General features: G+C 59.5%; 1 protein-coding gene across 10 annotated transcripts; it reads right to left on the bottom strand.

Moving 5' to 3' along the window:
- Positions 1-886: 886 nt before the first annotated feature.
- On the bottom strand, positions 887-20,564 carry LOC139794128 (spectrin beta chain, non-erythrocytic 2-like). Of its 10 annotated transcripts, none has more exons than XM_071739301.1 (33): positions 19,978-20,564; positions 16,775-16,858; positions 15,262-15,417; positions 14,443-14,574; positions 14,136-14,327; positions 13,973-14,056; positions 13,722-13,840; positions 13,448-13,562; positions 13,117-13,203; positions 12,684-12,799; positions 12,359-12,503; positions 12,049-12,155; positions 11,865-11,946; positions 11,561-11,695; positions 11,353-11,484; positions 10,829-11,085; positions 10,504-10,627; positions 10,153-10,347; positions 9,730-9,885; positions 9,009-9,229; positions 8,484-8,661; positions 8,039-8,185; positions 7,423-7,809; positions 6,953-7,072; positions 4,315-5,847; positions 3,922-4,002; positions 3,589-3,675; positions 3,334-3,425; positions 3,011-3,096; positions 2,374-2,440; positions 2,083-2,246; positions 1,655-1,789; positions 887-1,454 (listed from the first exon to the last, which is right to left on the bottom strand). In XM_071739301.1, the coding sequence occupies exons 1-33, from the start codon at positions 20,395-20,397 to the stop codon at positions 1,219-1,221; spliced, it is 6,372 nt and encodes a 2,123-aa protein (XP_071595402.1). In that variant the 5' UTR covers positions 20,398-20,564; the 3' UTR covers positions 887-1,218. The 10 variants fall into 10 exon arrangements, with proteins under 10 accessions (XP_071595402.1, XP_071595394.1, XP_071595393.1 ...); XM_071739293.1 differs by having other exon boundaries at positions 14,136-14,298; positions 14,438-14,574; positions 19,978-20,524; XM_071739292.1 differs by having other exon boundaries at positions 13,117-13,200; positions 19,978-20,524.
- Positions 20,565-24,197: the final 3,633 nt, after the last annotated feature.

The following is a 24,197-nucleotide window of genomic DNA, read 5'->3' as shown; positions in this document are numbered from 1 at the left end:
AGCCGAGCAGAGGGCGGGGAGACGCAGGGGGAGCACAAAAAGCACACCCCCGCACAGCAGCACCCCTCGTCGGCATTTCCTCCCACCCGCTCCCTGGGAGCACGGAGAAATCCCCTCTGCAGATAACATTGCAGAGGTGTGTCCCCACCTTGCTGCCTACCCCCTTTCCCGGGGACACCACGGAGCAGCCCTGTACCCACATTTCTCCTCTCCCCGCCCTTGCTGCAGAGCTGGGCTGCAGCCAGCGCTTCTATTTTAAGCCCCACAGTGCGGATGAGGAGGCGAGGGGTGTGTGCTGCCGAGCCTCGCCGAGCCCGCTGGGGAGAGGCCCTGCTACCCATGGCCCCTTGAAACTTCCCCATCTCACCCCAGGGCTGGTGCATGCTCCGGGGTACTCTGGGCCAGCTGTGCTTTCCCCTGCCCAGCACAGGCAGGAACTGGGCTGGAACTGGAACTGAAAAAGATCTGGGATGCAGGAAGCCTTGGGGGTCCAGCCACACTCCCCTGCATGCTCTCCTGGCCTCCTCCATGGCACACAGCATCTGCCTGCTGTGACCTGGGTCAAGGACCATTCCGCAAGAGAACAAGGGCAGGCCAGGCCTGGCAGGGCTGTGCGGCCAGGAGCATTTGCTCTGCAGGCAGCAGGGGCTTGGCAAAGAAAAGGGGCCCAGGTGCCCCCTGGGATTAGCTGTGCTGGGTGCAGCCGAAGAGAAGCCATGGGACCACACATCCTTATGAAAAGCACCAGATGGCTCAGGCTTCTCCCTGAGCAGGACTCACTGCAGGCCCCCCCCCTCATCTGAACCTCTTGCCCCCCACCCCTTAACAGAGCCCCCATCCTCCTGCTCCAGCACGTGTTGCTGGAGGAATAAGCTCCCAGACCAACTCTCTGTTTGTTTTTTAATAAAAACAACCACCCCCCTATCCCTGCTTGTGCTGCATGTCAGCGAGACACCTGGGGAGCTGGTGTCACCCAGAGAGAGCACCCAATGGGTGGGCAGGAGGGATGCTCAGCGCCGGGCTGAGGCCAGGGGCAGCAGTGACAGGGGCACGGTGCAAACCCTGGGGCCAGCTGGAGCAGAGCCACTTGTGGCAGCCTCTCTCCCCCAGGGAGATGGCAAGCTGTGAGCTGGTGCTGGGAGCAGAGACCAGGCCAGGATGGCACCCCAGAGGGGGATAAAGGGCAGGTTGAGCCTTTCCTCTCCCCTCAGCTGAGTCTTACTCCTTTTTCCCGAAGAACTTCTTGAAGACAGATTTATTCTTGGGGCGAGAGGGTCCGGGGGTCTTCTCACTGAGCGTGTCCCGTGGGCTCCCTGGCTGGGCCACGAAGGAGTGGCAGCGTGCTCGTGGCACAGCTGATGCTTGCTCCCCAATGTACAGTGTGACTGAGTAGCTGCTCCCAGCCTCCACAGACTCCCTGGGCGCAGCCATCGGTGTGATCTTCTGGTAGGTGGCTGCAAGAAGGAGGAGTCAGCAGACAGAGCAGGGCACAAGTATCCCACCAGAGCCCTCCTCAAGTTAGTGGACTGCAGCCCAGTGTACAGGGATGGGACTGGGTGGATGCTTGAGCAACATGGCACCTGCCCTCGGGTGTCTGTGGGGACAGAGGCAATGGTGCCACCTCCTGGCAGTGACAGTGAAACCAGGGCTGTACCTGAGGTGAAGGAGTAGGACCTCCTCTTGTTGGCCACCAGCCCATAGTCAACTTCTTGACAGCTGTTGTCCCACAGCCCGGGGGACCCCCTCGGTGACCACTGCTGCTTCTTGTGGCCTGCCCCATGAGCATCCTCTGAGCAAAATGGAGACATGTCATAAGGCTGGACCACCACAGGACACCCATGTGTTAGCCACAAAGAGGACAGGGAAACTTGCATGATTATCTCAGTATCCCAGGAAGTGAAAAGAGACAACTAGTCCTTCCCCCCTCCCCATTCCTGAGTAAGGGGCCCTAGGACTCCTGGCCCAGACCCCACTGAGTTCAAGACTGACCAACAGCCAGAATTCCCGGGTCAATATCTTGCACTCCTCTGGGCTAGGGAGAGGAGACAGGACAGCAGAAGCCTAGCCAGGAAGGAAAATCACCTGGTACTGCCACGGCCCCATCAGCTGGGCCATCCTGGCTGCCTAGAGGCCACTGCAGCCGGGTGTTTGACTGGGGTAGCACCACAATCTCCTGGCTCTTGGCAGTTGTGACCTGATGATGTCCCTGGAGGTGGGAGCTTCCAGAGCTGGAGACCTTGCTGAAACTGCAAAGTAGCAGAGACCTAGTGAACCAGACTGGCCCACTGATGCCCTGCTGAAGCAGCACACAGAGGCCAGCATGGGAGAGAGCTCTAATAATGAAACTCAACTGACCATCTCCTGGCTACTCACCCCCCAGCACCGCCAGTGCTCTCAACATGCTGTGCTGCTGCCTGGAAGTAATCCACTTCAGGGAAACCTGGGGACACAGCAAACATCCCACTGGGTGTTGGTGGCAGACAGGACCAGCCCACGGAACCAGCCCCAAGCTGCATGGCTAGCTCTTCCAACCTCCTGCTGTAGCACCGGCTTTTGCTCCTGCCAACCAGCCTACAATTGCATGGTAGGGCCTGAGCCCCCTTAGGTACAGATACAGCAGGGGGAAGACCAGTAGATCAGAAGATCAGTATTACAGATCTCCTTGCCTGGAGGGCTGGCAAGAGGTTTTCAGGTGTCACAGAGGAGATAGAGGAAGACCAAAGCACAATTATAATTTTCCTGACCCTGCCTTTTTGCTGCTGAGGCTCCACTGACATCAGACCTACTATTCTTGATTTATAACTGTGTATGTGGTGTGAGAAAGCCTCCAAATCCTGCCTTGCAGAGAACTGCCATTCCTGAGGCAGGTTAGGAGGATGCACAAATCAGAGATGATGCCATGCTGGTTTTCTTCTGACCTCCCCATGTATCAGAGGGCTTGGTGGGGCTGCATGCCCATGGTAACTGCGTACAGCTGCAGGCCTCTGCTCTGCCACCAAGGGCTGCTCACCTGAGTTTTGCTGCAGCTTGGAGACCCATTCGTTCATGAGAGATTGTGAGGGGGCCCTCAGGAGGTACTCAGAACCATCCCGCAGCCTATGGGGGTAGAACAAGTCAACAATGAGACAGACATGGGGTGCAAATAACACAGCCCTTGCCAGGCTGGGAAAGAAGGGGAGCGGGTGAGAAAGAGAGGAATCCTTATCTGAGCACTGCACCGAGCTGGTCCTGACTAGGGGTGTTGGTGTGTCTGACCCAGCAGTGCAATGCCCTTTCCACCTAAGGAGGGCTGGGGATATGAGACCCCAGCTGCCCTGGGTTGGGGCCACTCACTGTATTCTGAAGCAGTTGGTCTTCTTAGTGTATTCAGTGTCCAGGGTGCAGACTGCCCCAGAGAGGTTCAGGGGAAGGGCCACCACAGAGCTCTGCAGCACAGGGGCACAAGAAGAACAGTAGGGTTGGCAGGCTCTGCCCTCCCCAGCCACAGGGGTGAGGGTGCTCAGCTGCCAGCCACCCACCCTGCCAGCAGCCCCCTCCGGTGCCTCCTCTCAGCCCATAGTGCTGTGCCCCCCCTCTTCCCCACTGCACCTTGAGGCTGTCTCTCCGGTCCTGGTAGAAGCACAGCGTCTGCCTCATAAGCACGGCATGGAAAAGGCTCCAGGCACGGCTGTTGGCCTGAGGGACACAAGCAGGGGACATCTATAACGCCAACAGGTTTGGGAGGAGACAGGCAATCCTCTGCTATGCAAAATGCCCCCACAGCCCTGTCTGGCTCTGCTCTACGAGCATGGCCAGCAAAACTCCCACGGTAACATCAGGAGCTTCCTTGGCTTTGCTCCCACCACAAAACCTGGATCTCTTCCCCTGGCAGGTCTCAGTATCTGAGTCTTACAGGAGGCCTGCAGCCATGCCCATACATACCTTCCTCCCTCCTGTCTGCAACACGTGCTTCCTTTCCAGTGTCCCCTCCATCATCTGAAACTCCATTTTACTGGAATGGGCCTGAAAAGGGGTTCAAGGAGACAGGGGGTGAGCAAAGCTGTGCTGGGGCTGGCAGTGCCATCCCAGTTCCTGGTTGCACAGTGTCTGTCTGTAGGCTTTTGGGGTGAAGTGCTTGCCTTGCTGGTGGGAGAGAGCTATGCTGCAAACTTAGCACCTAGCTCTCCCCCACAGCTGGAGCAAAATGGCCACCCAAATCAGGGAGTCCCTGAACAAATGCCACATTTGTTGGAGCAGGTAACCCAGCTGCTGCCCAGGTTGTTCCCCAACCCCCTGCCAAACTCTGAGGGAGAGTCCTCGGCCCACAGCTCTCACCTTGTTGCCATCTCTCTCCTCTTCCCCATACCTCCGCTGATCCCAGACACCCAGACTGTCCAGGGGTGCTTTGGACACCATCTCCTCTGTGCGGGGGGACGCCCTGTGCCCACTGGGGCTGACACTGCTGCTGTGCCCCACCACGGGGCTCTTCTCTGTCACCGGGCTGTGGAGGAGCTGGGCAGCGGTGGGAAGGGTGAACTTGGCCACTAGCACATTGTTGGCTGCTGAGAGGATGACGGGCCCGCCGGTGGTGGCATCGGGGCTTGAGAGACTGCCTGCCCCACTGCCCGGCCCATGGCGGGCATGGCTGCTGGCTGGTGGGCTGGGTACCTGCTGCTCACCTGCCCCATCCCAGATGGCCTGCAGCTCCTCCTCCTCTTCCTCAAACTGCCCATGGGCAGGGTGGCAAACCTCCCTGGTGCCCAGCACAGGGCTGGGGGGCTGAGGGGACCCCAGTGCCCACTCAAAGACAGAGAGCTGGGTGGAGGCTGGGGGGGAAGCTGGAGACCCACTGGGCTGGCTGCTGTCGGCTGGCTGCTGAGTGCGGGCAGGGCTAGGGATGACTCCTGCCCTGCCCGAGATGCTGCCAGCGGATGGCCTGAGCTCCAGCTGAGAGGCTTCATGGTGCCTGGCCCTGCTGGTGATCCTGGGGGTGCTGTCCTGGCCTAGCTGGGTGGCCAGCTCATCCCTGTCCCGGCCAGCCCGCTCATGCAGCACAGTGATGTGGGATGGCTGACTTGACCTGAAGTCCAGGAGGTCTTTGCTGGTGCTGCTGGGGTGCTGTGGGCTTTGGAGCTCCTCGCTGGCCCGGTGTGCCCTTGGGCAGCTGTAGCTGGGGTTGAAGCTAACCTCCTCGAACCAGGTTCCTTGTTCAGTCTTGGTGGACAGCCCCATCCTCTCACTGGGCACCTGGGGACTGTGTCCATCCACATCCCCCTCCTCCTGCCATCTGGCTCCATGTGTGCTCGTGGGCTTCCACGGCCTCACACTCCTGCCCTGCCTCTGCTCCTGCCCTGCCTCCTCCCGCTGTGCCATAGCCCCTTGGTGGCACCTGAGGACAGCCACATCCCGAGGCAGCTCCAGGCTGAACACGGAGCCCAGGGACAGGTGGGGGCATGTGGCTTTTGGGTCGGGGACGCGGGGATCCCCAGAAGACGCCCCACACTCAGCGTCAATATCCCGCACCAGTGGGTTCCTGACGTAGAGCAGCAGCTCCCCGAGTCCAGAGGTGGATGCCCCTGGCCCTGCTTTTCTCCGGCCACATTTCTGAGGCCATGTGTTTCTGGGGCCATGGTGTTCCTCAGGTGTGGGCTGCAGGGAGCTGGCACCCATGATGCCCTGCAGTGTCAGCAGCCGGGCCTGCTCTGCCCGTGCCCGCTCCCGCCGCTGCAGGCTGTTGAAGAGGGAGCTGGCCCCAGCCTTGGGCAGGGTGTGGGAGGTGGCAGGGGTCCCGCTGCAGGATGCTGGAGGGCGGCGGGTGGCTGGGGGCGGCCGCTTTGTATTGAAGGTTTTCCCAGCCTCCAGCTGCACCTGGGGACACAGAGAAGGAGAGAGGAGCGTCCTGCATGGTCACAACCTCCATTATCCTGCACTGACCAACCCCTCTTCATGCTGTGCCTGGGCAAGCAGGGAGTCAGGAGAGGGAGAGGCAGCCAAAAATTACCACCAGTAGCATACGCAGAGTGGGGAGCAGCACGGCTTTACCCCAGCCCCCCCAAGGCACAGCTCCCTCCTCAGCACAGGCAGAAGAGGCAAGCATTGGGAAGCCCTGCTCATGATAGAGTCCTGGTGCAGTGAAGTGAGCACTGACTCTGCCATTCAGCTCTCCCAATGAATGCACCATTGCCTTTAAACCACCACTACGGTGGCTATGGAGACAGCAGTCACTGCTGCTTGTCCCTGCGAACCCTGCATGTGCCTAGGCAGCAGAGCTGGCAAATGCAAGGGCAAATTCCCCTCCCCTTCCCTGTAGACATCCTCTACAGCCTAGCCACAGACCTTCTGTGTTTCTGGGACCACAAGGATGAAAGTGAAGGGTTTTGCTTACAGGAGACAGAGGGGTGTCTCCCTGTGTCCCTTGGACTGGAGGAAGTTGTTACCCCCAGCTATCCTGGCAGGCCCTTGCCCTGCTTTGATGCCTCCCTGCCTCTCCAGCCCTCTCCCCACCACAGGGGCCCTGGCCAGAGCCTCCCACAGGGCTCCTTGCACACAGCCCTTTGTGCTGGTCCTGATGCAATAAATGCATGGAAGCCGCAGCAAAACGCTGAGCCCCCGAGCCCTGGGACTACAAGCCATGCACCCTGCAGCATGCCCCCCAATACATGCACCCTCACATGGCCCCATCCAGCTCTTCCTCCTTCAGTTGTCTTCATGTGGGACATCAATGGCTCTCAGTGCCTCCCGCAGCCACCAAAACCACTTAGCTGGGTAGCCACACTGTGGCCAGCCCCAGCTGAGCCCCCTCCTTGCATGTCCCAGCAACACACTCTGGAGACCATGGCAGTGGGAGGGTTTTCCCTCTCCTGGGGGACCACCACCAGTAGGGCACAGTGGCACAGACAGGTGGGTGGGTAACAGGCAGGTTCATGCCATGCAGCCACTCTGCCCGGCATGCAGCCTCCACTGGGGATGTTACCTCTTCCACTGGCTGGCGAGGTGGCTTTCTTTTTCGCTTTAAGCTACCCCAAGTGTTTCCTAAAAGCCCCTGGCAACGCTTCCAAAAGGTTTTACAGCTTGAGGATTTAGTGGCAGAGAGCTGAGCAGGGGAAGAGAGAGAGACAGAGAGAGTTGAGGGCAGAGCAGGCAAAGAGCCACAGCGGGAGAGCGCAGGCAAAGGTGGGTGGCAAAAGCTTGTCCTCATCCCTTGGGCACCACTTGGCATCAGCATAACCAAACATCTGTCTCCAGAGTCTGATGCAGCCCTAATAGCTGACTTGAAAATGGCCTGTGAGGGTACCAGTATCCCACAGCCCTCGAAGCCTCATGATCCGTTTGGGGGCACAGCTGAAGGGAGCTGCTCTGGCTCCATGGCAGTGGCCAGCCCTGGGATGGGCGCTGGGTGCTCCCCCACAGTCCTGCAAAAACTGATTACCACCCCCCACATACCGTCTGCAGCACCTCCTCTGCTGGCTGCTTGCCACTGGCCACTGTCTGCACCTTCTTCTTCTCCCCCTTCTTGCTAATGCTGAGGATGAGGTTGACTGTCCCCCCAAGCCCACCAGGGCCCCGCGGTGGCAGCAGCAGCGTGGAAGTCTCAGCAGGATCCCAGATGACAGCCTCCCTGGGTGGTCCAGTGCTGCAGGGTGTCAAGCTGCTGGCCTCTTCCCAGGTTCTCTCCACTCCCAATGGGGTATCCAAGAGGGGTGATGCCAGTGGGGAGTTAGCCATTCGTGCTGGCACCTGTAGCTCTGATCCTTGCACACGCTCAGGGAGGGAGCAGGGCATGAACCCCACTGGGCTGCACGTGCTCTCCAGATGGGGCAAAGCACAATCCTGGGGCAACGGAGACAAGAGAGGTAGGGCTGCCAGGGCACAGGCTCTTTCTCAGAACAAGTTTACCTTTGTCCTGTATGAACCCCTTAGAGTCCTAGGGCTATCAACCCATGGACATTACATGTCTCCCCCCTACTTCTACACCACTCACTTCATCCAGTGCCTTTGATATCCACAGCCTCAAGGCTGGTTTCACACCCTGATGGTCTCAGCATGGGTAGGTACTTACTTGGCTGGGGGGTGATGTGCCCAGGGTGCTCTCTGGGTCTCTTCTGTCCTCCAGCTTGTTTCCTGGGTCACGCTGGTGTTTTTGTGCTCGCCAGCGCACCAGAACCCAGCCCAGCATGCTCTGAAGCTCCTCCAAGCGTTCCTGTATCTGAGGAGAGAAGAGATACTGAGCAACCCACAAGGACCCCTGGCCCATGGACACCGGTCCTACCAGGACACCTCACTATGGAAGATTTGGGAGGGGAACAGGGTCAGTTGAGTCACCTCAGGTCTCCGCATCCTTTGCTGGATGAAACCCCTTGCTGTCCAGAGGACCCCCAGAGATGCATGGGTAGTCCCACAACCCTTGCTGGGGCTCTGCACTCGCACCTTGGTCCCTCACCAGGGATGGTCCCCCGATGATTTCTTGGGGTGAAAAGGTGGCTCTCCCCATTCCTTGGCCTTACCATTGCACTCAGGTAGTGCTCTTCAGACACCAGCTGCTGCCCCGCTGCTGCCAGAGCCTCAAACTCCTTGAGCTTCCCTTCAATCCTCCTCTCTAGCTCCTCACATGGAGTCTCTGGGAGACCATGGCCGCTTGGGGTTTCAGAGAAGATCTGAGCCCGTGTGTCCTCTGTCCAGGAGCTGTGGGCACACAAAGGATGGCCTGAGAGGTCTGAGGAACAACCTCGCCCCCCCTTCAGCCTTGCAGGCCACAGGGAATCCATTGCTGTGCATAGAAATGGATGGAAGCAGTTTGCTGGGGTAGCACACTGGCAGATTTTGGTGGGGCAGGGTGACATCCTGTGGGGCTTCCCCATGGCAGGCAGCCCTGGGAAGCCCTTAGTTCCAGGCTCCCCATGGTCATACCTGGCTGCAGCTCTGGCATTGCCCATGTACTTGCCAGCAGCCCACACTGTGGCAATGCCACACTCTCACCATCTCCCCTATAACCACCGCAGAGGCAACCCTGACATCTCATCACCACTTACATCATGGCTAAGTAATCCTTGAAGAAATGCCGCAGCCGGACAGCCTGCTGCACATGGGCCCGGGTCTCCCGCAGCAGCTCCTGCAGCCCTGCCCAGGCCTGCAGTGTCCCCTGCACCTCCTGGCTGGCAGGGCACAGCCGAGCAGGGCAGAGCTCTTGCAAGCGGGCAGCTGCCTTCTCCAGATCCTCCAGCTGCCCCTGAAGGGTCTCTGACACCACACGCTAAAGGCAGAAAAGGTTCAGAATGCATCCATCCCCTCTGTATTCTCATGCACCTTGGGAGGGGAGGACACAGGGATGGAGGGGATGATGCAGAGATGGAGGGGAGAATGCTGGCACAGAGGCAGTGGGGAGTGGGCAGAGCCACCCTCAGAGGGGAAGATGGGCATAGTACAGGCTGCCTGGTTTCCTCACTCTATCTGTGTGAGGCACCTTCTCATCAGCAGGAAGATGAGTGAGGTGCTGGCAGCTGGGTGCAGCACACAGCAGCTGACGCAAGCTCTCTCCCTTGCCTGGCCCATGCTGGTGGAAGGGAGCAGACTGGGGCAGGGCCCAGCTCTGCTGGAAAATTCCAGCCCACCTCGCCACAGCATGCCAAGCCTTACAACACCTAGGTCCCTGCGGGCCCACACTTCCCCAGGACGGCCCCAGCCAGCCAGAACATCTCCCTACCACAAGCAGTCAGCCACACACCTGCAGGTACAGTTTTCACTGGATCTCACCTCCATCTCCTGCTGCCGGCTCAGCAAGCCCTGCAGCCCCTGGAGATCCTTCTCGCTCTTCACCACAGTGAAGCCACTCTCTGCTTGGGCAGTGTCACGACCCAGTGCCTCAGCTCTGCATCGAAGGGCCTCCAGGCGTGGGGACACCTCTGCTACCTGCATGGTGGAGGAGAGATGAGCCCCATTATGGGACTCCCTGTGGCACCACTTGCCATGTGGCCCCAACCCACTCCAGTCTGGGGGCACCCTGCCATGTGCCTGCAAGAGTACTGGTCATGAGAGGGATGGGTATACCAGCTTCACACTAAGCAGTCCCCATGTATCCCAACACCTTTGTGTCCCACTGGGACTAGCTGAGGTGCATGCCCAGCTGCATGTGGACCACCCAGCTGCATCCCCAGAACCCTTGCCTCTGTCCCCTACCAGGCGCTCCAGTCTTTCTGTCTCTGCTGCAACCTCCATGACCCGTTCCCGTTCCTTGGCTGCATCGTTCAGCATCTCCACAGCTTCCTGCAGCTCTCCCAAGGGGTGGCTCATGTCCTTGCTGCTTGTCAGCTGCCCAGGCTGGGCTGAGAGCAGGGGAAAAGACCCCTGCAAACTGCAATGCCTGCTTCCTGGCTGAAGCCAAAAGAGACACTAGGTTTGAAGGGGATGGGGAATGACCCCCTAGGCAGCTGGGACAGAGGAGGGCACCTCCTGCCAGCCACACACCAACCTTTTGGGCCAGTCCCAGGTTCTAGGAGATCCTGAGGGATGCCTGGCCCTGCTACTCACCGCTGCAGGTGCCTGCTGGCTCTGAGCTTCCTCCTCTTGCAGTTCCTGCAGGAACTCGGATAGCACCAGGGAGTCACGCAGGTCTGCTGCCCGGCGCCGCAGGTCTGCCTGCACACGTGCCAACCTGCAGGGACAGGCACCCGTCACAGGTCCTAGCACCTTCTTCACCTCCTTAAAGGGAGCATCTTCCTCCCTACACCTCTTCAGGGTGAGCATTCTCCTCCCCACACCTCCTTGGGTGCCTCTTTACACCTCACTGGTGTGAGCATCCTTCTCCCTGCTCAACCCAGCTACCAGAGAGGAGGCTCCTTGCCATGGGACTCACTTCTCCTCCACCATCTCCACCTTCCTTTGCATCTTCCTCGCCCCTTCATGCTCAGTGGGTGGCTCGCCTGCTGCCTCTTCCCGCAGCCCCTGGAGCTTGAGGCCACACAGCAGGAGCTGCCTCTCCAGCTGCCCTGTCTCCTCCAGGTCCTGGCGCAGCTCTGCTGGACTTCTCATGGTGGCTGGCTCCGAGAGAGACTCAGACATGGTTTGCAGCCACCGCTCCACCCGGTCAAGCTCCCCCACCAGCCTCAGTGCCTGGGGGAGAGTGGGGGGCCCATCAGGCTGGCTCAGAGCTGCCCAGGGGAGGCAGGAGCCATGCTGCCACCCACTGTGGGTACCCGGGGCACCAGCAGCTCAGGCAGCACACTTGGAGCAGTGCACAGGCTGTAAGACCAACTGGAGATGTTTGTGCCAATGCTGTGGACACTGTTCCTGCAGGTTCCAGACTAGCATGCCAATATTCACCCAGCTGCTGTGATTGGGGCATGCCCCTGTGCCCACCCCAGTGCTGCCACCACCTACCTTATCAATTTCCCGCAGCACAGCACCATTCTCCTGGTGCTTCCTCTGCAGGTCCTCCCACAGCTCCCCAAGCTCCCGCAGCATCGCCTCCACCTGTGGGCTCCCCGGAGGTCCCCCCAGCTCTGGCCTCTCCTGGGAGGCAGGTAAGACAGTTACGCTGGGCCCTGCCTCGTGTGACCCCCCCCTACCCCAGCCCAAGGGGGCTCACCAGGAGCACAGCCCTGCCACTGCAGCTGGGGTCCAGGGGCTCTGGCTGTGTCTGTGCTGCCTTCAGGCTCTCCACATCCCCCACTGGACACGGGCGGATGCCAGGAGCTGCACTCTCCTTGTGTGGGGACACAGTCTGCCAGGGAGCAGGGAGTGGTGTGTTAGTGCCCACGATGGGGATGAGCATGAGAGCACAAGTGTGTGTGCCCACATGCAGCAGGAGGGTGTTGGGGAAGGGAGTCTCCCCTCATCATTGTCTCCCCTGCCTGGGAGGGGGGAGAAGGGGACTCCTGTGGAGACATTACCACATTCACTGCCTGACAGACATCCTGCACCTGGGACTCTGGCTGCTGCATGCCCCACTCAGCCTCTGTCCCTCTCCTCTTCCTGTAAAGAGGGAGGCAGTCAGGACTGCACTCCCTTTCACAGGAGACTCCAGTCCCTTCCAGCTCCACCCCACTGCCCACAGCCATCTCCACAATTCAGTACCTTTTGTTGTCCCCACCACGATGGGGCTGCCTGGTTGCTGGAGAGCCAGGGCTGGTCTTCTCTCCTCTCCCATGCTCCGCTGCCTTCCCTGGCATGTCCTTCAGCACCTACAGCACAAGAACTCCCATTCCTCCTTTGCCAGCCCAAAGTGTGCATCACTTTGCCCTGGGCTTGGCACGTATCACCTCCCATAAATGGTGGGGCCAGGTCACAGGCATGCTCAACCCAACTCCCAAACCCCTTTCCCACAAGTTCCCTTGCTCTTATGAGGCAGAGGTGCTGGGGTTGCCCAAACAAAGGCAGGGCTCACCATGCTCCCAGAGCCTCTTGACCATTTGTCTCCTGCTTCCTTCTCCACAGACCCCCGGCTGCTATCATCTCCCTGGGATTCCGTGCTTGGAGCCACAGCTTCGGTCCCCAGAGAACTGCTCACCAGTCCTGGGGCCTTCTCCATCCTGGGAAAGAGGCACAAGGGAGGCCCATGAGAGCAGAGGATGGAGAAAAGAGACCTTAAGTGGAGCTGGTGCCCCGAGACAGCCTGCCAGGGGCTAAGCCAGGTCTTTCCCCAAGCCTCTGGCTCCAGCACTGAGGGGTCAGGGTTGGGGCCCTGGAGCTCCAGCTGGGTTGTGTCCCACCTCAGCACTTGCTGAAGCTGCACCCACTTCTCCTTGACATCTCGGTGCTTGGGGGTGACTCGGGCTGCCAGGCTGGGCTGCAGGCTGAGGAGCTGAGACACAGTCACATCCAGCATCTGGAGGAGAAAGCAGCCAGGGAGCCATGACAGGGCTGGCAAGGGACGAGCCGCTGCAGCCACAGTGCAGGTGCATGATGGTGACCCACCACCAGCCTTGTGGGAGCAGGAGAGGCAGTGGGCAACAAGCCTGGACCCCTGCTACCCCTGAGACAGCTCCCCCAACCATGACACAGCCCTGGCCACTCTGCCTGACTGTGGGGTGCCCACTGAGCCCCCAGCCCTGCCAGTGCCAGCACTGACCCTGGAAGGCACACATTCCCACTCTGTTGGAATGCTCTGTGGGGCCCAGAGGCACGGCAGAACTTTGCACTTACCATCACCTGGCTGGCTATGTCTCTGACATCCCGATCCCGGCATGGCTCGCCCTCCCCCGGCTTCCCCGCAACGCAGATGCTTCTCTGCTGTAAGGAGCAGCTGCAGTCAGTGTCAGGAGGAGGATGGAGCCCTGCCCTTAGCTCTGGCAGGAAGGAATGCTGCAAAGCCACGCTTGCTGCTCTGGCTCCCCGCCTTACACCAGGCTCCATCTCCCAGCTCTCTCCCAGACCTGCAGGCTGAGGGTGCTGGGACCACAGCTACCCTGAAGTAGGGGATGAGAGCGAGATGCTGCCTGCCTAGTTTTGCTGACCCTGGCTGCAGTGCTGGTACCTTGGCATGGATGGCTCCAAGCAGGGTATCTGCTTGCTGGAGGAAGGTGGCCACCTCCAGGGCCAGCTGAAGAACCTCATGGTGCTCCTTCAGGGTCCCCTGCAGTCGCAGCCACCTGTGCGGGTGGAAGGGGAGAGGTGAAGGGCAGCCCCTGAGAAGCCGTGCAGAGGTGGGGTGGGGAGGACCAGATGGGAGGTTTAGGGGTCCTGTTTCCTAGCCCATAAGCTCCCTGCACCTGGGTCACCCCTGCTTGGCCCATACGTCCTCTACTCACATTTTATTGAGGTGCTTGCGCCGGGCTGCAATGCTCCTGCTCTCACTTTTGCCTTGTTTCTCCAGCTTCTGGGCCAGGCTGTTCAGCTCCTCATGCAGACTCTGGAACTGCTGCTCCTCCTGGCCCAAGCAGAGAGATGATAGAGCCCTGATCCCACCTATGGGACCTGTGCCATGGCCCAGCCTCAGAGTTCCAGGGCTAGTGGGGTCTGGGGATCCCCAGCACACCAGCGGCCCCTGGCAGCCTCTCACCTGCTTCAAGTCAAGGATGCGGCGGGTGAGCTGAATCTTGTCTGGGCTCTCCTGCAGGAGGGCTGCCAGGGATGGCTTCTCCTCCTGGGCCAGGGAAGGGTGTAAGAAGGTAAGGGGCAGCTAGACTGTCCCCCTCCCTGAACCATGCTCCCTACACCCATACCTTGTGCCTGATCCATGCCTCCAGATGCTCAGCTTTCCTGTTGAAGTCCTGCAGGCTCCGCAGCCCCCCCAGGGCTTTGCTCTGGTTGGCAGACGTCTGCTTCAAGAGCTGCCACTGGTCCCGCAGGGCTAGGAGCTGCCTCCGCACCCCATCAGCACTGGGGCTCACCCGCCACATCAGCTGCTCACCCATCTGTGGGGCCAAGGGACCCACTCAGTGTCGGGGGCTCCCAGAGACCTCCTGCACCAGAGACTGCAGGGACACAAGTGCTGCAGGGAATGAGAACCATGCTGCTGCTCAGCCTCACCTGGTTGAGCTTTATCAACGTGTTCTCAAAATCCTTCATGTCCCGCTGCAGGGTCTGAGCCACCTCCTCCCACTCCTGGAGGTCGCAGCCATCCTTCAGGTCCCGTAGCTTGCCTCGTACCCAACCCTCTGCCTGCAAGATGACAAGATCCATGTGGCTGGGCACCTCTGCCACAGCCCCGACGACGCAGCTTCAAGGATCCAAACACAACCCCCTGCAAAGCCACAACAGGGACTGCAGGGCACCCTTCTGGCTGGGAAACCTGTTTGCTCCAAGTGAGAACTGAACAGCAAAGGGGCTCAGGATGGTGACAGCAAGCAGCACCTTTCAAGCATCTGTCTCCCACAGCCCATCAGAATCTGGGGTCCCCCCGGCATGCCAGACTGGGGGATTCTGCACAGGACATGCCTGCATAAAGCATCTCCTGTCTCCGTGCTTGGGTCCCCTGTGCAAGCACCCATGCACTCTCTCAAGCATGGTGTGGGAGCAGCCCCCCCCCACACACCATCCTCATTCCCATACTGCTAGGGAGGGACACGGGCTGGGAGGAAAAGGAGGAGGATGGGAGATGGCAGGAGTGTGCACACGTGGGGAGGAAACAGGGCCCTGGTGTGGGCTGACCCCAGTTCCCCAGGGCCGACAGCCAGGGAGAGGCAGCCAAACATGATCTCATGCCACAACCATGGCTTCGCTCGGGGCTGGGAGTTCAGCCCTCCCTGCCGCACGCCCCACCCCGCAGCTCACATGAAAGGCTTGCTGGTGGTCTCCCCTCCCTGCTCCCCATGCAGCCCCTTGGGCAAGAGCCCCAGCTGGCCTCACCTGCAGCATCTCCCGGTTGAACTGGGCTACCAGAGGGCTTGGGTCAAGGAGGGGCGACGCTCCCGTGCCACCTCGCCCGCCACATCTCGGCGTCACTGTGGACTCTTTGCCCTTGGGGCTCTCTTTCCGGGGCGATGATGCCGGGGGTCCTGCCAGCTGGGTTGGGAAGACATGGGGGGTCAGCATGCTATTCCAGGGACCCCTTCTCATTACCTCCCAGGAGCGTTTTGGAAATGTCAGCCTGCCTTGTCCCCCATCCCACTGCTTTAATGATATATTTGGTATTCTCTCCTAGCACCCCTAGGCACAAGCTGCCTCTACCAAGGCCACAGTGATGGCTTTTGCAGCCCCAGCAATGGGTTGCCAGGCTGTCCCTCAGCCCTGTGTCACTGGCTGCTGGGAGGCTTGCACCCAGCACCCAGGCTGGTGCCCATGTCCACTTTGGAGACAGATGAGATGCCTGTTACTCCACCCCAGCCTGAGGCTGCACACCTCTGGCAAAGAGCATTCATGTCTGTGTCATCCATTTAGTGTCAGCTCAGAGGACACTGCCACCAGGGGATGGGATGGTGGGGGCGCAGGGCAGGTCCCTATTGAGCTCAGACCACCACTCCTTCAGAGGCACTCGGAGACCTCCCTCTCAACTGAGCAGCAGTGGGGACAGGAAGCACAGCATCTCCCCAGAAGCTTGGCCTCGCAGGCAGCCGGCACTGACGAAATGCTGTCAGGGCTCCAGCTCTGCCAGGGGTGAGTCTGCCACGGGTGACAGTGAAGGTCAGCCAGTGAAAGCGCTGGCCCTCCTCCAAACTCAGCCCCGGGCCCAGCTACACAAGCCGAGGGGAAGGCACAGCCACTTGGGCATCGCTTTACAGCCTGCTACCCAGAGACCTCACTGCACACCAGTGGCTAACAGGAGCCTGAACATCTTCAGGAAAAACCTGAAGGCCTGCTGCGTCCTCTCACCAGGTAAAAATTGTTCCCTTCCCCAAGGAGGCTGGGTGTGAACTGCCCAGAGGGGTCCCAGCTGCCCCTGAACTTGCCAGGGTGCAGTCTTCTGGGAGCCTGTGGAGCAGCGGGGTTTGGGCAACTGTTCCAACTCTAAGCACTCCGGCATGTGCTGCCTCCAGATGGCATGGGAGTCACTTTTCAAAGCCCTTTTGGCTGACCACAGGAACTAGAGAAATCCTCTGATTTTTTTTTAATTCTTCCTTTTTTTTTTTTTTTTTTTTAAATAGCAACACAGATTCTCAGGCCCTCCTACAACTCCAGAATCTTCAGTCTCTTGACACAGCCAGGGCTGGAACAGCCCATAATCTGGTTCTCTTGGAAGCCACAAAATCTGTGGGCACTGGTCTGAGGATTATCTCCTCACCCACCTTCTCTCACTCTTTTAAAGCATTAAGGTTCCATCCATACTCGTGCCTGGGCGGACCACCCCCACCACCTTGCTTGCTTAGCCCCAAGCTGCACCCCTGGATCAGACCCTCTAAACAGTGAGAGCAGGGGGACATACCGCATAGAAGGGAGACCCTCTGTCCACCAAACTCCCGGCCTCCTGCTGCTCATCTTCCACATCCACATCCTTCTTGAGGAAGACCTAGAGATGGAAAGGAGCAGCCATTAGCCTGGAAGTGCTCAACCATCCCAGCAGCTGAGGGGATGGAGGAGCATGCATCCACCTCCCCCTGACCTGGGCCAGAGGAGGTTGCCAGAAGTACCCAGACACCATTTCACTGGGCTCTTGCCCATCTCTCCTTATGCATCCAGACCAGGCTCCTCCAGCCAGCATCTGCAGCTCCTGCCACACAATCAGCAAGTGGCAGGAGATCCTAACCTTACTTTGCTCAGCACTTTCTCCACTTCAGCTCAAACACACACACCCTTTTTCTCCTTGAATTGGCTCCAAAACTGGCAGAAATCCGTTCAGTGGATACCATTGGCTGCTGGTCATTTAAGGATGCTCAGAGTCAGCCCACCCACCCATCTCCAGGACGGCAGGGCAGAAGTGTGAGGCCGCAGGAGGACAATAACCCCCACCAGCATGAACCCAAGTCCTTTCAGTTGCTGATCCTTGACCTCAGCCTGTCCGGGAAGCAAGAGTTAAGGGGGAGGCTGACTCGCAGGGAAGTGCTCCCCTGGGACAGAGGCAAGGGTGGGAGCAGGAGAGGCAAGAGGAAGGAAGTCCAGGAGCCACGGCCAGACACAGAGAGGAGGTCCAGGATGAACTTCACATTACCTTATCCTTAACAGAGTACAGCCCCAGGAGAAGAGGTGTGTGGGATTGCTTGGATCATGCACAAGGGCAATTAGTATCATCCTCTACAGCTGAATCTTTTCTTGGGCAGTCAGATACAACAGTCTACTTTAGGGACCTCCTTCCATTGCCACACCAGGGCCACCTTGCTGTAATAGCCATCTGAGCCTGCACGGGGCAGCACAAGGTGGTGGGCAACATGTTCTGTCCTGACACTCGCCTCTGGTCTCCTCCAAGGCTGCAGCAAACAAGCTGGTGGATCAGCCAGAGCCAGCCCACTACCACACAGACAGCTCCATACTGGGGAGAGTGTCCAAGGGGAACCAGCCCAGACAAAGCAGAACTCCCTGCACAGAAAGTGGCTTCCTGTCATTTCTGAAGAAGAGTCCTGACACAGATATCATCCTCCATTGCTACAGCTGCTTCCACCAGAAAGGCTTGGAGCCCACAAATGGCTCAACAACCCTCCAATCCCTCAACACCACCAGACCTTTCCAGGTGGCTGCAGCACTCAGATGGCAGCTGCAGAAGACAGCCCACCACGCCACAGCATCCCATCCCAAGCAGGAAGAGCGGGCAGGGAGAGGGGCTGAGTCACGGCCTGCCAGGCGCAAGAGCAGAGAGTGTTTGGCTGGTGGCTGCCAGAAGAAGGCACCCCCCTGCCCAACCGCGGGGCCGAGAGGGTTGGATGCCCATTTAGGGAACGGCGGGGAGCTAAACGTGAAGTGCTTACAGGGCATAAGACCCTAGGAAGGCCCTCTTCTAGGCAACAGCGTCTCACACTGGCTGCAGCCCGTGAGCCCCCCAGAGGACTCAGCTGTGGGAGACAAGCCTGCAGGTGACACGAGAGCTTTATTTAAAGTCCCCATCTAACGATCCGTCAGCCACAGGAAAACAGGGCTGCTGGCACAAGGATGACTTCATCCTTCCCGCAGAGCTGCTCCACAGGGACCGCCCCTCCTCCCCGGTCCCGCTGGCCGGAGCTGGGTCCTCGCTCCGGCAAAACAACAAACTCTGTCAGCAGCCGCAGCCTGGGAGAAGGAGATGCACCTTCCGTGGGGTGCCGCGATAACCACTCCCCGGCAGCACCCCAGGCTTCAAGATACGAGCAAAGCCACATGTGAAATGAGCCCAACAGCCTCAGCTGCCTCCTCTGCCCAGTGCTTCTCTCCCCCGTTAGAAGCAAAATCAACACAGCACGTACGCTCGCTGCATTCCCGTAGCAGAGGAGGTGCCGTTAACTTCCCATGAGAAAGACGAGCGCGGCCAGGTGCTCCCAGGCTGCACTGTGCTCATCCAGGAAGAGCTCCCCATTCCTACAGGGCAGGAGTCAGGAGCAGAGCCACGGACCGGGGGGTACGCTTGGGAAAACCCTAACGTGCCCTGTGCAGGGAACAGCTTTCCCTTCTCTCCTCCGGCTATCATTCCCCCGAACGCACGCTTTCCCCTGCGCCCTGGGTCTCCCTCTCCGTCCCAAAGCTCTCCATCTTGCAGCCTGCCGCCTTTTCCAGCTCCACCCCCGCAGGCCGGGTAGGGAGGAGGGACCGATCCTGGCATCTCCCTGAGTCCCGCACCACGGTGCCGAGCACATGTCCCTTACCTTATATGAAAGAGGGAAGCCCTCATGCCGATGCCCCTTGGGCTGCGCAGACTCCGGCCGCCCAGCGAGGAGCTGCCTGCGTGCCGGAGGAAGCGGCAGCTCTTGCGAGGCCGTGCCTGGCCTTTATTGGCAATGAAGACCAGGGTTTTGGCAGTGGGCTCTGCGGCTCTCCCTAGCGCTATCCCGCCGGGAAACCAGCTGTTGTGGGTCAGGGTTAAATCCCAATGAGTTCCTGCCTGCTCTTGCCAGCGATTGCGAGGTCTCCAAACTGTTTTCCGCTCCATCCCAGCCACACAGGAGGGTTTCCCGGGCTACGGCACTGAGGGATTCGGACCTCCGTGCCCGCCAGCGCTCAGACTAAGAGGGTGGGGTGCCGGGAGCCCTGGGCCCTGCTCCTAGCCGTGTCCCAGCTCTGTGCCTGGCTGTGTGGCCCTTCATGAGTCACTTCCCTTCTCCTAGCCTCCGTTTCTCCTCCGGTAAACGGGAAAGCCAGTTCCCAGCTCTCCACACACAACTGCACCGTCAGGGTCATCCCAAAAGCTGAGCCCTCCACAGCCGGGTCATCTTAGTGCTAGGGAAACTCGTCTCCAGCTCAGCCGCAAAGACCTCCTGCCCTCCAGCCTGACGGTACAGAGAAGTCCGTGCAGGAAGGTGTGTGGGGGGTGGGGCGTACGTGGGAGAAAAGCAACTTCCCCGGGAGCCCTGTAGCGGAGAACTGCCTGGAGGGCACGGGGACAAGGAAACAGGGAACCTCTCCCGGGGCGCAGACCCCCAGGACCTAACACTTCCGCTGGCAGCCAGGAATACGGAGCCGCAGGGAAGACGGGGATAGAGCAGAGAGCAGGGTACGGAGAGCGCTTACCTTGAACTGAGCTTTCCCTGCCCTGCTGTTGTTGTTGTTGTGGTTCCTCTCGCCGCCGGTCCGGGCAGGGTCCCCCTGTCCCCCCGCGCCAGCCTCCCCATGCCAGTTGGACAGCGTGATCTTCTTAATGGAGCGGGCCAGGGAGTTACGGTTCAGCCTCTCCTCATCGGTCCCCGCTTCCCCGCCGGGGCTGGATCTGCGAGGCTGTCCCTCGGGGGCGGCGGGGCTGGCCCGGGCTTGGGCCAGGTAGAGGGAGATGCGCTCGTTGAGGCTGCGGCGGAGGCCGCGGTGGTTGTCCAGAGCGGAGGCGAGGGCGATGCCGGGGCAGGCGTCCCCGGGGAAGTCGGCGGCACACTTGGGCAGCGAGAGCTTGGTGCTGATGGTGAAGGGCTGCACCTTCCTCGCCATGCTGCCCGACATCCTCAGCCTTCCCTCCGCCGCCGGCGGACAGGGGCTCAGCCCGGGGCCCCGGCCCGGGCACCGTGGGGCAAAGCGGCAGCCCGGGAGCGCCGGTGATGGAGACCGCCCGGGCGGCGCCGGGTCCTTCCCCAGGGCGGGCGGTGGCGGCTGCGGGGCCGCCCCTTCCCGTGGGGGCGCTCAGCGGGGCGGCCCGGCGGCGGGGGGCAGCGGCACGAGGGGCGGCCCGGCTCCCATGGCCGGAGCAGCAAGGCGCGGGGCGGCCTGGGCGGACCCTCCGCCCCCGCCGGGGCACGTCCCCTCCCCTGCCCGGGTCCCTCCTCCCCGCGCCGGGCAGCGGAGGCGGGGGAGAGCCGCCGCGCCCTGCCCTGCCCGTCCCGTCCCCGGCCGGCTTCAGTCGTCCACCTTTTTACGCAGGTTGAGGAGGCAGAGCAGGCAGGTGAGCAGGGCTTGGCGGCTCTCCCGGGAGCGCAGCCGGCGGCCCAGACGGCGGAGCGGCGGCAGCAGGCGCTGGCGGGCCAGCGGCAGCAGGCGGGCGAGCAGGGCGCGCAGCAGCGGGGCGGCCAGCGGCAGGGCGGGCATGCTGGCCCCCCAGCCTGCGGGAGCACCGTCAGCCCCCGCCGCACACAGCCCTCTTCGAAGGGGTCTTGGCGGATCGGGGGGTGCTCGGCAGTTCCTCACGCTGCGGACCTTCCCACTTGGGTGGGATGCGGCAGCCCGAGCCCGGTGCTCGAGGGTTCCGCACCTCTCTGGGGGCGGAGGGCTGCCAGGGGGGGAAGCACTGGAAGGAATCTCCTCCCCACCTCTTTCTTCCCCTGCTCCTTCTTACCCTCCTTGGGATCCTTCCCTCTCCGGGATACCGGTCTGCCTGCTTCTCCCAGAGTAGCTCAGCTCACCCCACGTGGACCTGTCTCCAACCCAAATGGCAGGAAAAACTCCAGAGCATGGGACAACAGCAAAACAAACAGCTGCCCATTTAAATGCCCCCTCCTCCCAGACCAGACACATGTTCCCTGTAAGCGATACTGCTCCTCAGACCAGAACCCCATTTGTTGGGGTGGCAGTGCCGGGGGAAGAGGGGGGGGACAAGCGAGGAACAACATCTGCCCACCATAGAAATGTGGGCTGGCAGGATGGGGTTCTGTTTCACTTGCAAGGCTTAGCTGAAGCCCCTGAGCAGTCAGCCAGGTCCAAAATATGCTTGCCTGTCATTCTCAGCCAGCATGAGCAGTTGCCACCCTGCTCTCACAACGGCCAGGAATGCAGACCAGGCAGACCACCAAGGGGAACAGGCAAGGGATGCTCCAGTGTATGAAGCACCAAGGAGCAGATAGGGCACTCCTCTGGGGAAGAAGCCATGATTTGGCTCCGTATGGCACTCCAGAGCAGGCTGGTAACAAATGTCCCATGTTTTTCAGCTGTGTTCCCAAGCAGGTTCTGCTTGGGGCAAATAGCCAGGTCCATGCAGACCAGGGGAGCACAAACTAGCTAGAATGAGAGTGCAGGCAGGAAGGTCCATGGGTCACGTCTGTGCCCTCCCGCTTCCCTCCTGTGCCTAACCTTTGTTTTTTTCCTTGTGGCTGTCTAGATTAATTTCCTCCCCTTGCTGTTCCCTTTAAAAATCTTGCCAAGGCCCTACTCTTGGCTCCCACTCAAGAAGAATTTAGGAGAATGAACAGACACAAGGGACTGAAAGCTACTGCTCCTTCTCCCAGCCTGCCTGATGCAAGCTCTCCCTTGTCCCATCCAAGGGTGGTTAGTTCAGCCAGGGTGACCTTTCCCAGCCCTGTGGATTTCTCTCGGGGAGGCAGTCATGGATGAGGAAAACAGGCTGGCCATGCCTCAGCACAGAGACACCATGTGCCGAAACCAGGCTGACGTCAGCCCCTTGGGACTGGCCTCCTGAGCTCTGGGTCTCCTGCAAGTCAGAGGGCCTGGGTGCAGGTGCGTTGCTCTGCTGTGTGCTGCCACTGGCCCCACACCCACAGTGTTACGGGGAGTGTGATGAGTTCTGGTCAAGGAAGCAGGAGCCAAAGCTCTGTTGCAGCTGTGTCAGGGTTTATGCTTCCCTGGGAGACAGCTTTTACCCTTTTATCAAGGAGGCAGTGCTTCACCTGCTCTTGAGACTCCTGAGTTCACTGTGCTGCTGCTGATCCTGGGCGAGCTGCTGCCTTGCTCAGTGCCTCAGTTTCCCCAGTAGCACAGACCCAGTGGGAATATCTCCTCCCTGTGCGGAGGACTTTTGCAGGGTCACACTTCTAAGCAGGCTGGGATGAAAAGTGCCTGGCGAGCACTAGATTCTGCAGTGATGGAGGAGAGTGGACACCTCATTCCCTAGGGAGCCTTACCTATTCCTAGGAAAAGCCCTGCCTGAGCCAGGGAAACTGCCTGTCCCACTGTGCCTCCTGAGGCAATCCTGTCCTTCCGTCCCACAGGGAAAGGGAGTTGCCAGCCAGGTGCAGAAGTGTTTCAGCAGAGGTGTTGCAGCATGTTCCTGGGGGCATTGTGTTTGAGTCTTATGTGGCAGAGACACAAGGTGGAGGGGGTGGTGGAAAATGCCTTGAGAACAAAGGGACCTCAGTGTGCAGCCTCTGCAGAAAACTGCTCCTTCCCAAGGAGGGAGCACAGGTGATGGCAGGAGGGGTTACCATGCTGTGAGAGCCAGATGCTTGCAACATCCCAGTACTGGGTGGAAAGTGGGGCAGGGCTTGTTTGCCAAGCTCTGTAAGGAGGCAGATTTTTGTCTCTGCCAAAAATGCAGAGATGTTGCCAAGTCTCTTTCACCATCTGGAAAGTGGGGGGCTTCAGCCTTCTTTCACAAGATGGGCAAAAGAACAGCCCAAGGAGGTGAAGGGACTTAGCCCTGCTCCTCTGGGGGAGTCAGAGAGAGACCTGGGAGGAGAATGCAACCTCGAAAGAAAAATGAAACCCCACCACTACCTACTTCCAAGCACAAGACTTAGGGCACTGGAGTACTGTGCCTGTATGTCTCCTGATGCAAGGCTTTATGAGCCTTGCTGTAACCCTTATAATACACAGAAGATTTTCTCCTCCTGCAGTCTCTGTTTTGTCTTGTGATCCTTTTTCTTGTCTGTCTTTCATCCCTCTCCACCAAGAGGCTCAAAATCCCTCACCAGGTGGCTGGCTGCTTCTGCCAGGTACCTATCAAAGTAACTTCCTTTCAGGCGTCCTTTTTCTTTATCGGACCAATTGCACAACCAATGGTGCCATACTTAATTGCCAGGGAGGGCTGCGATCCACTTCTCAAGCCCAAACAGGGGCTATGTAACCCTCCATAACACTTATTTCTATCAGGTGGTCTGTTAGCATCTGGACATGGAGCAGGAGATGCATCTGGGCAGCAAGAGGCAGGTGCAGGGTCATAGAATCACAGAAGCACAGAATGTTAGGGTTTGGAAGGGACCTCTGGAGATCATCTAGTCCAGTGCCCCTGCCAGAGCAGGTTGCACAGGATGGTGTCCATGTGGATTTTGAATGCCTTGAGAGTCAGAGACTCAACTACCTCTGGGCATGTTTCACTGCTCTGCCAACCCTCAAAGTAACTTAATTCCACCTCATGTTTAGATGGAACTTCCTATGTTTAAGTTTGTGCCTGTTACCTCTTATTATGTACACTGGGCACCACTGAAAAAAGACTGTCCCCATCCTCCTGACACCCATCCTTTAAGTATTTATAAGCATTGATAAGATCTTCTCCACATTGCAGAGAACCAAGTACTTCAGCCTTTCCTCATGAGGGTCCTGTTCTAGTCCCCTCATCATCTGTAGCCCTTTGTAGTATG

This window comes from Heliangelus exortis, chromosome 3, assembly GCF_036169615.1.
Source record: "Heliangelus exortis chromosome 3, bHelExo1.hap1, whole genome shotgun sequence".
Taxonomy (NCBI): Eukaryota; Metazoa; Chordata; class Aves; order Apodiformes; family Trochilidae; genus Heliangelus; species Heliangelus exortis.
This window is presented reverse-complemented; position numbering and strand designations above follow the sequence as displayed.

Excerpts from the sequence above, each read along its gene's own strand:
- LOC139794128 (XM_071739301.1), bottom strand. The coding sequence starts at position 20,397 with ATGTCGGGCAGCATGGCGAGGAAGGTGCAGCCCTTCACCATCAGCACC. Across the intron at positions 11,086-11,352 it reads TGCTGCGGGAAATTGATAAG|GCACTGAGGCTGGTGGGGGA; the intron begins GTAGGTGGTGGC and ends ACTCTCCCCCAG. Across the intron at positions 7,073-7,422 it reads CAGAGGAGGTGCTGCAGACG|CTCTCTGCCACTAAATCCTC; the intron begins GTATGTGGGGGG and ends TCCCCTGCTCAG.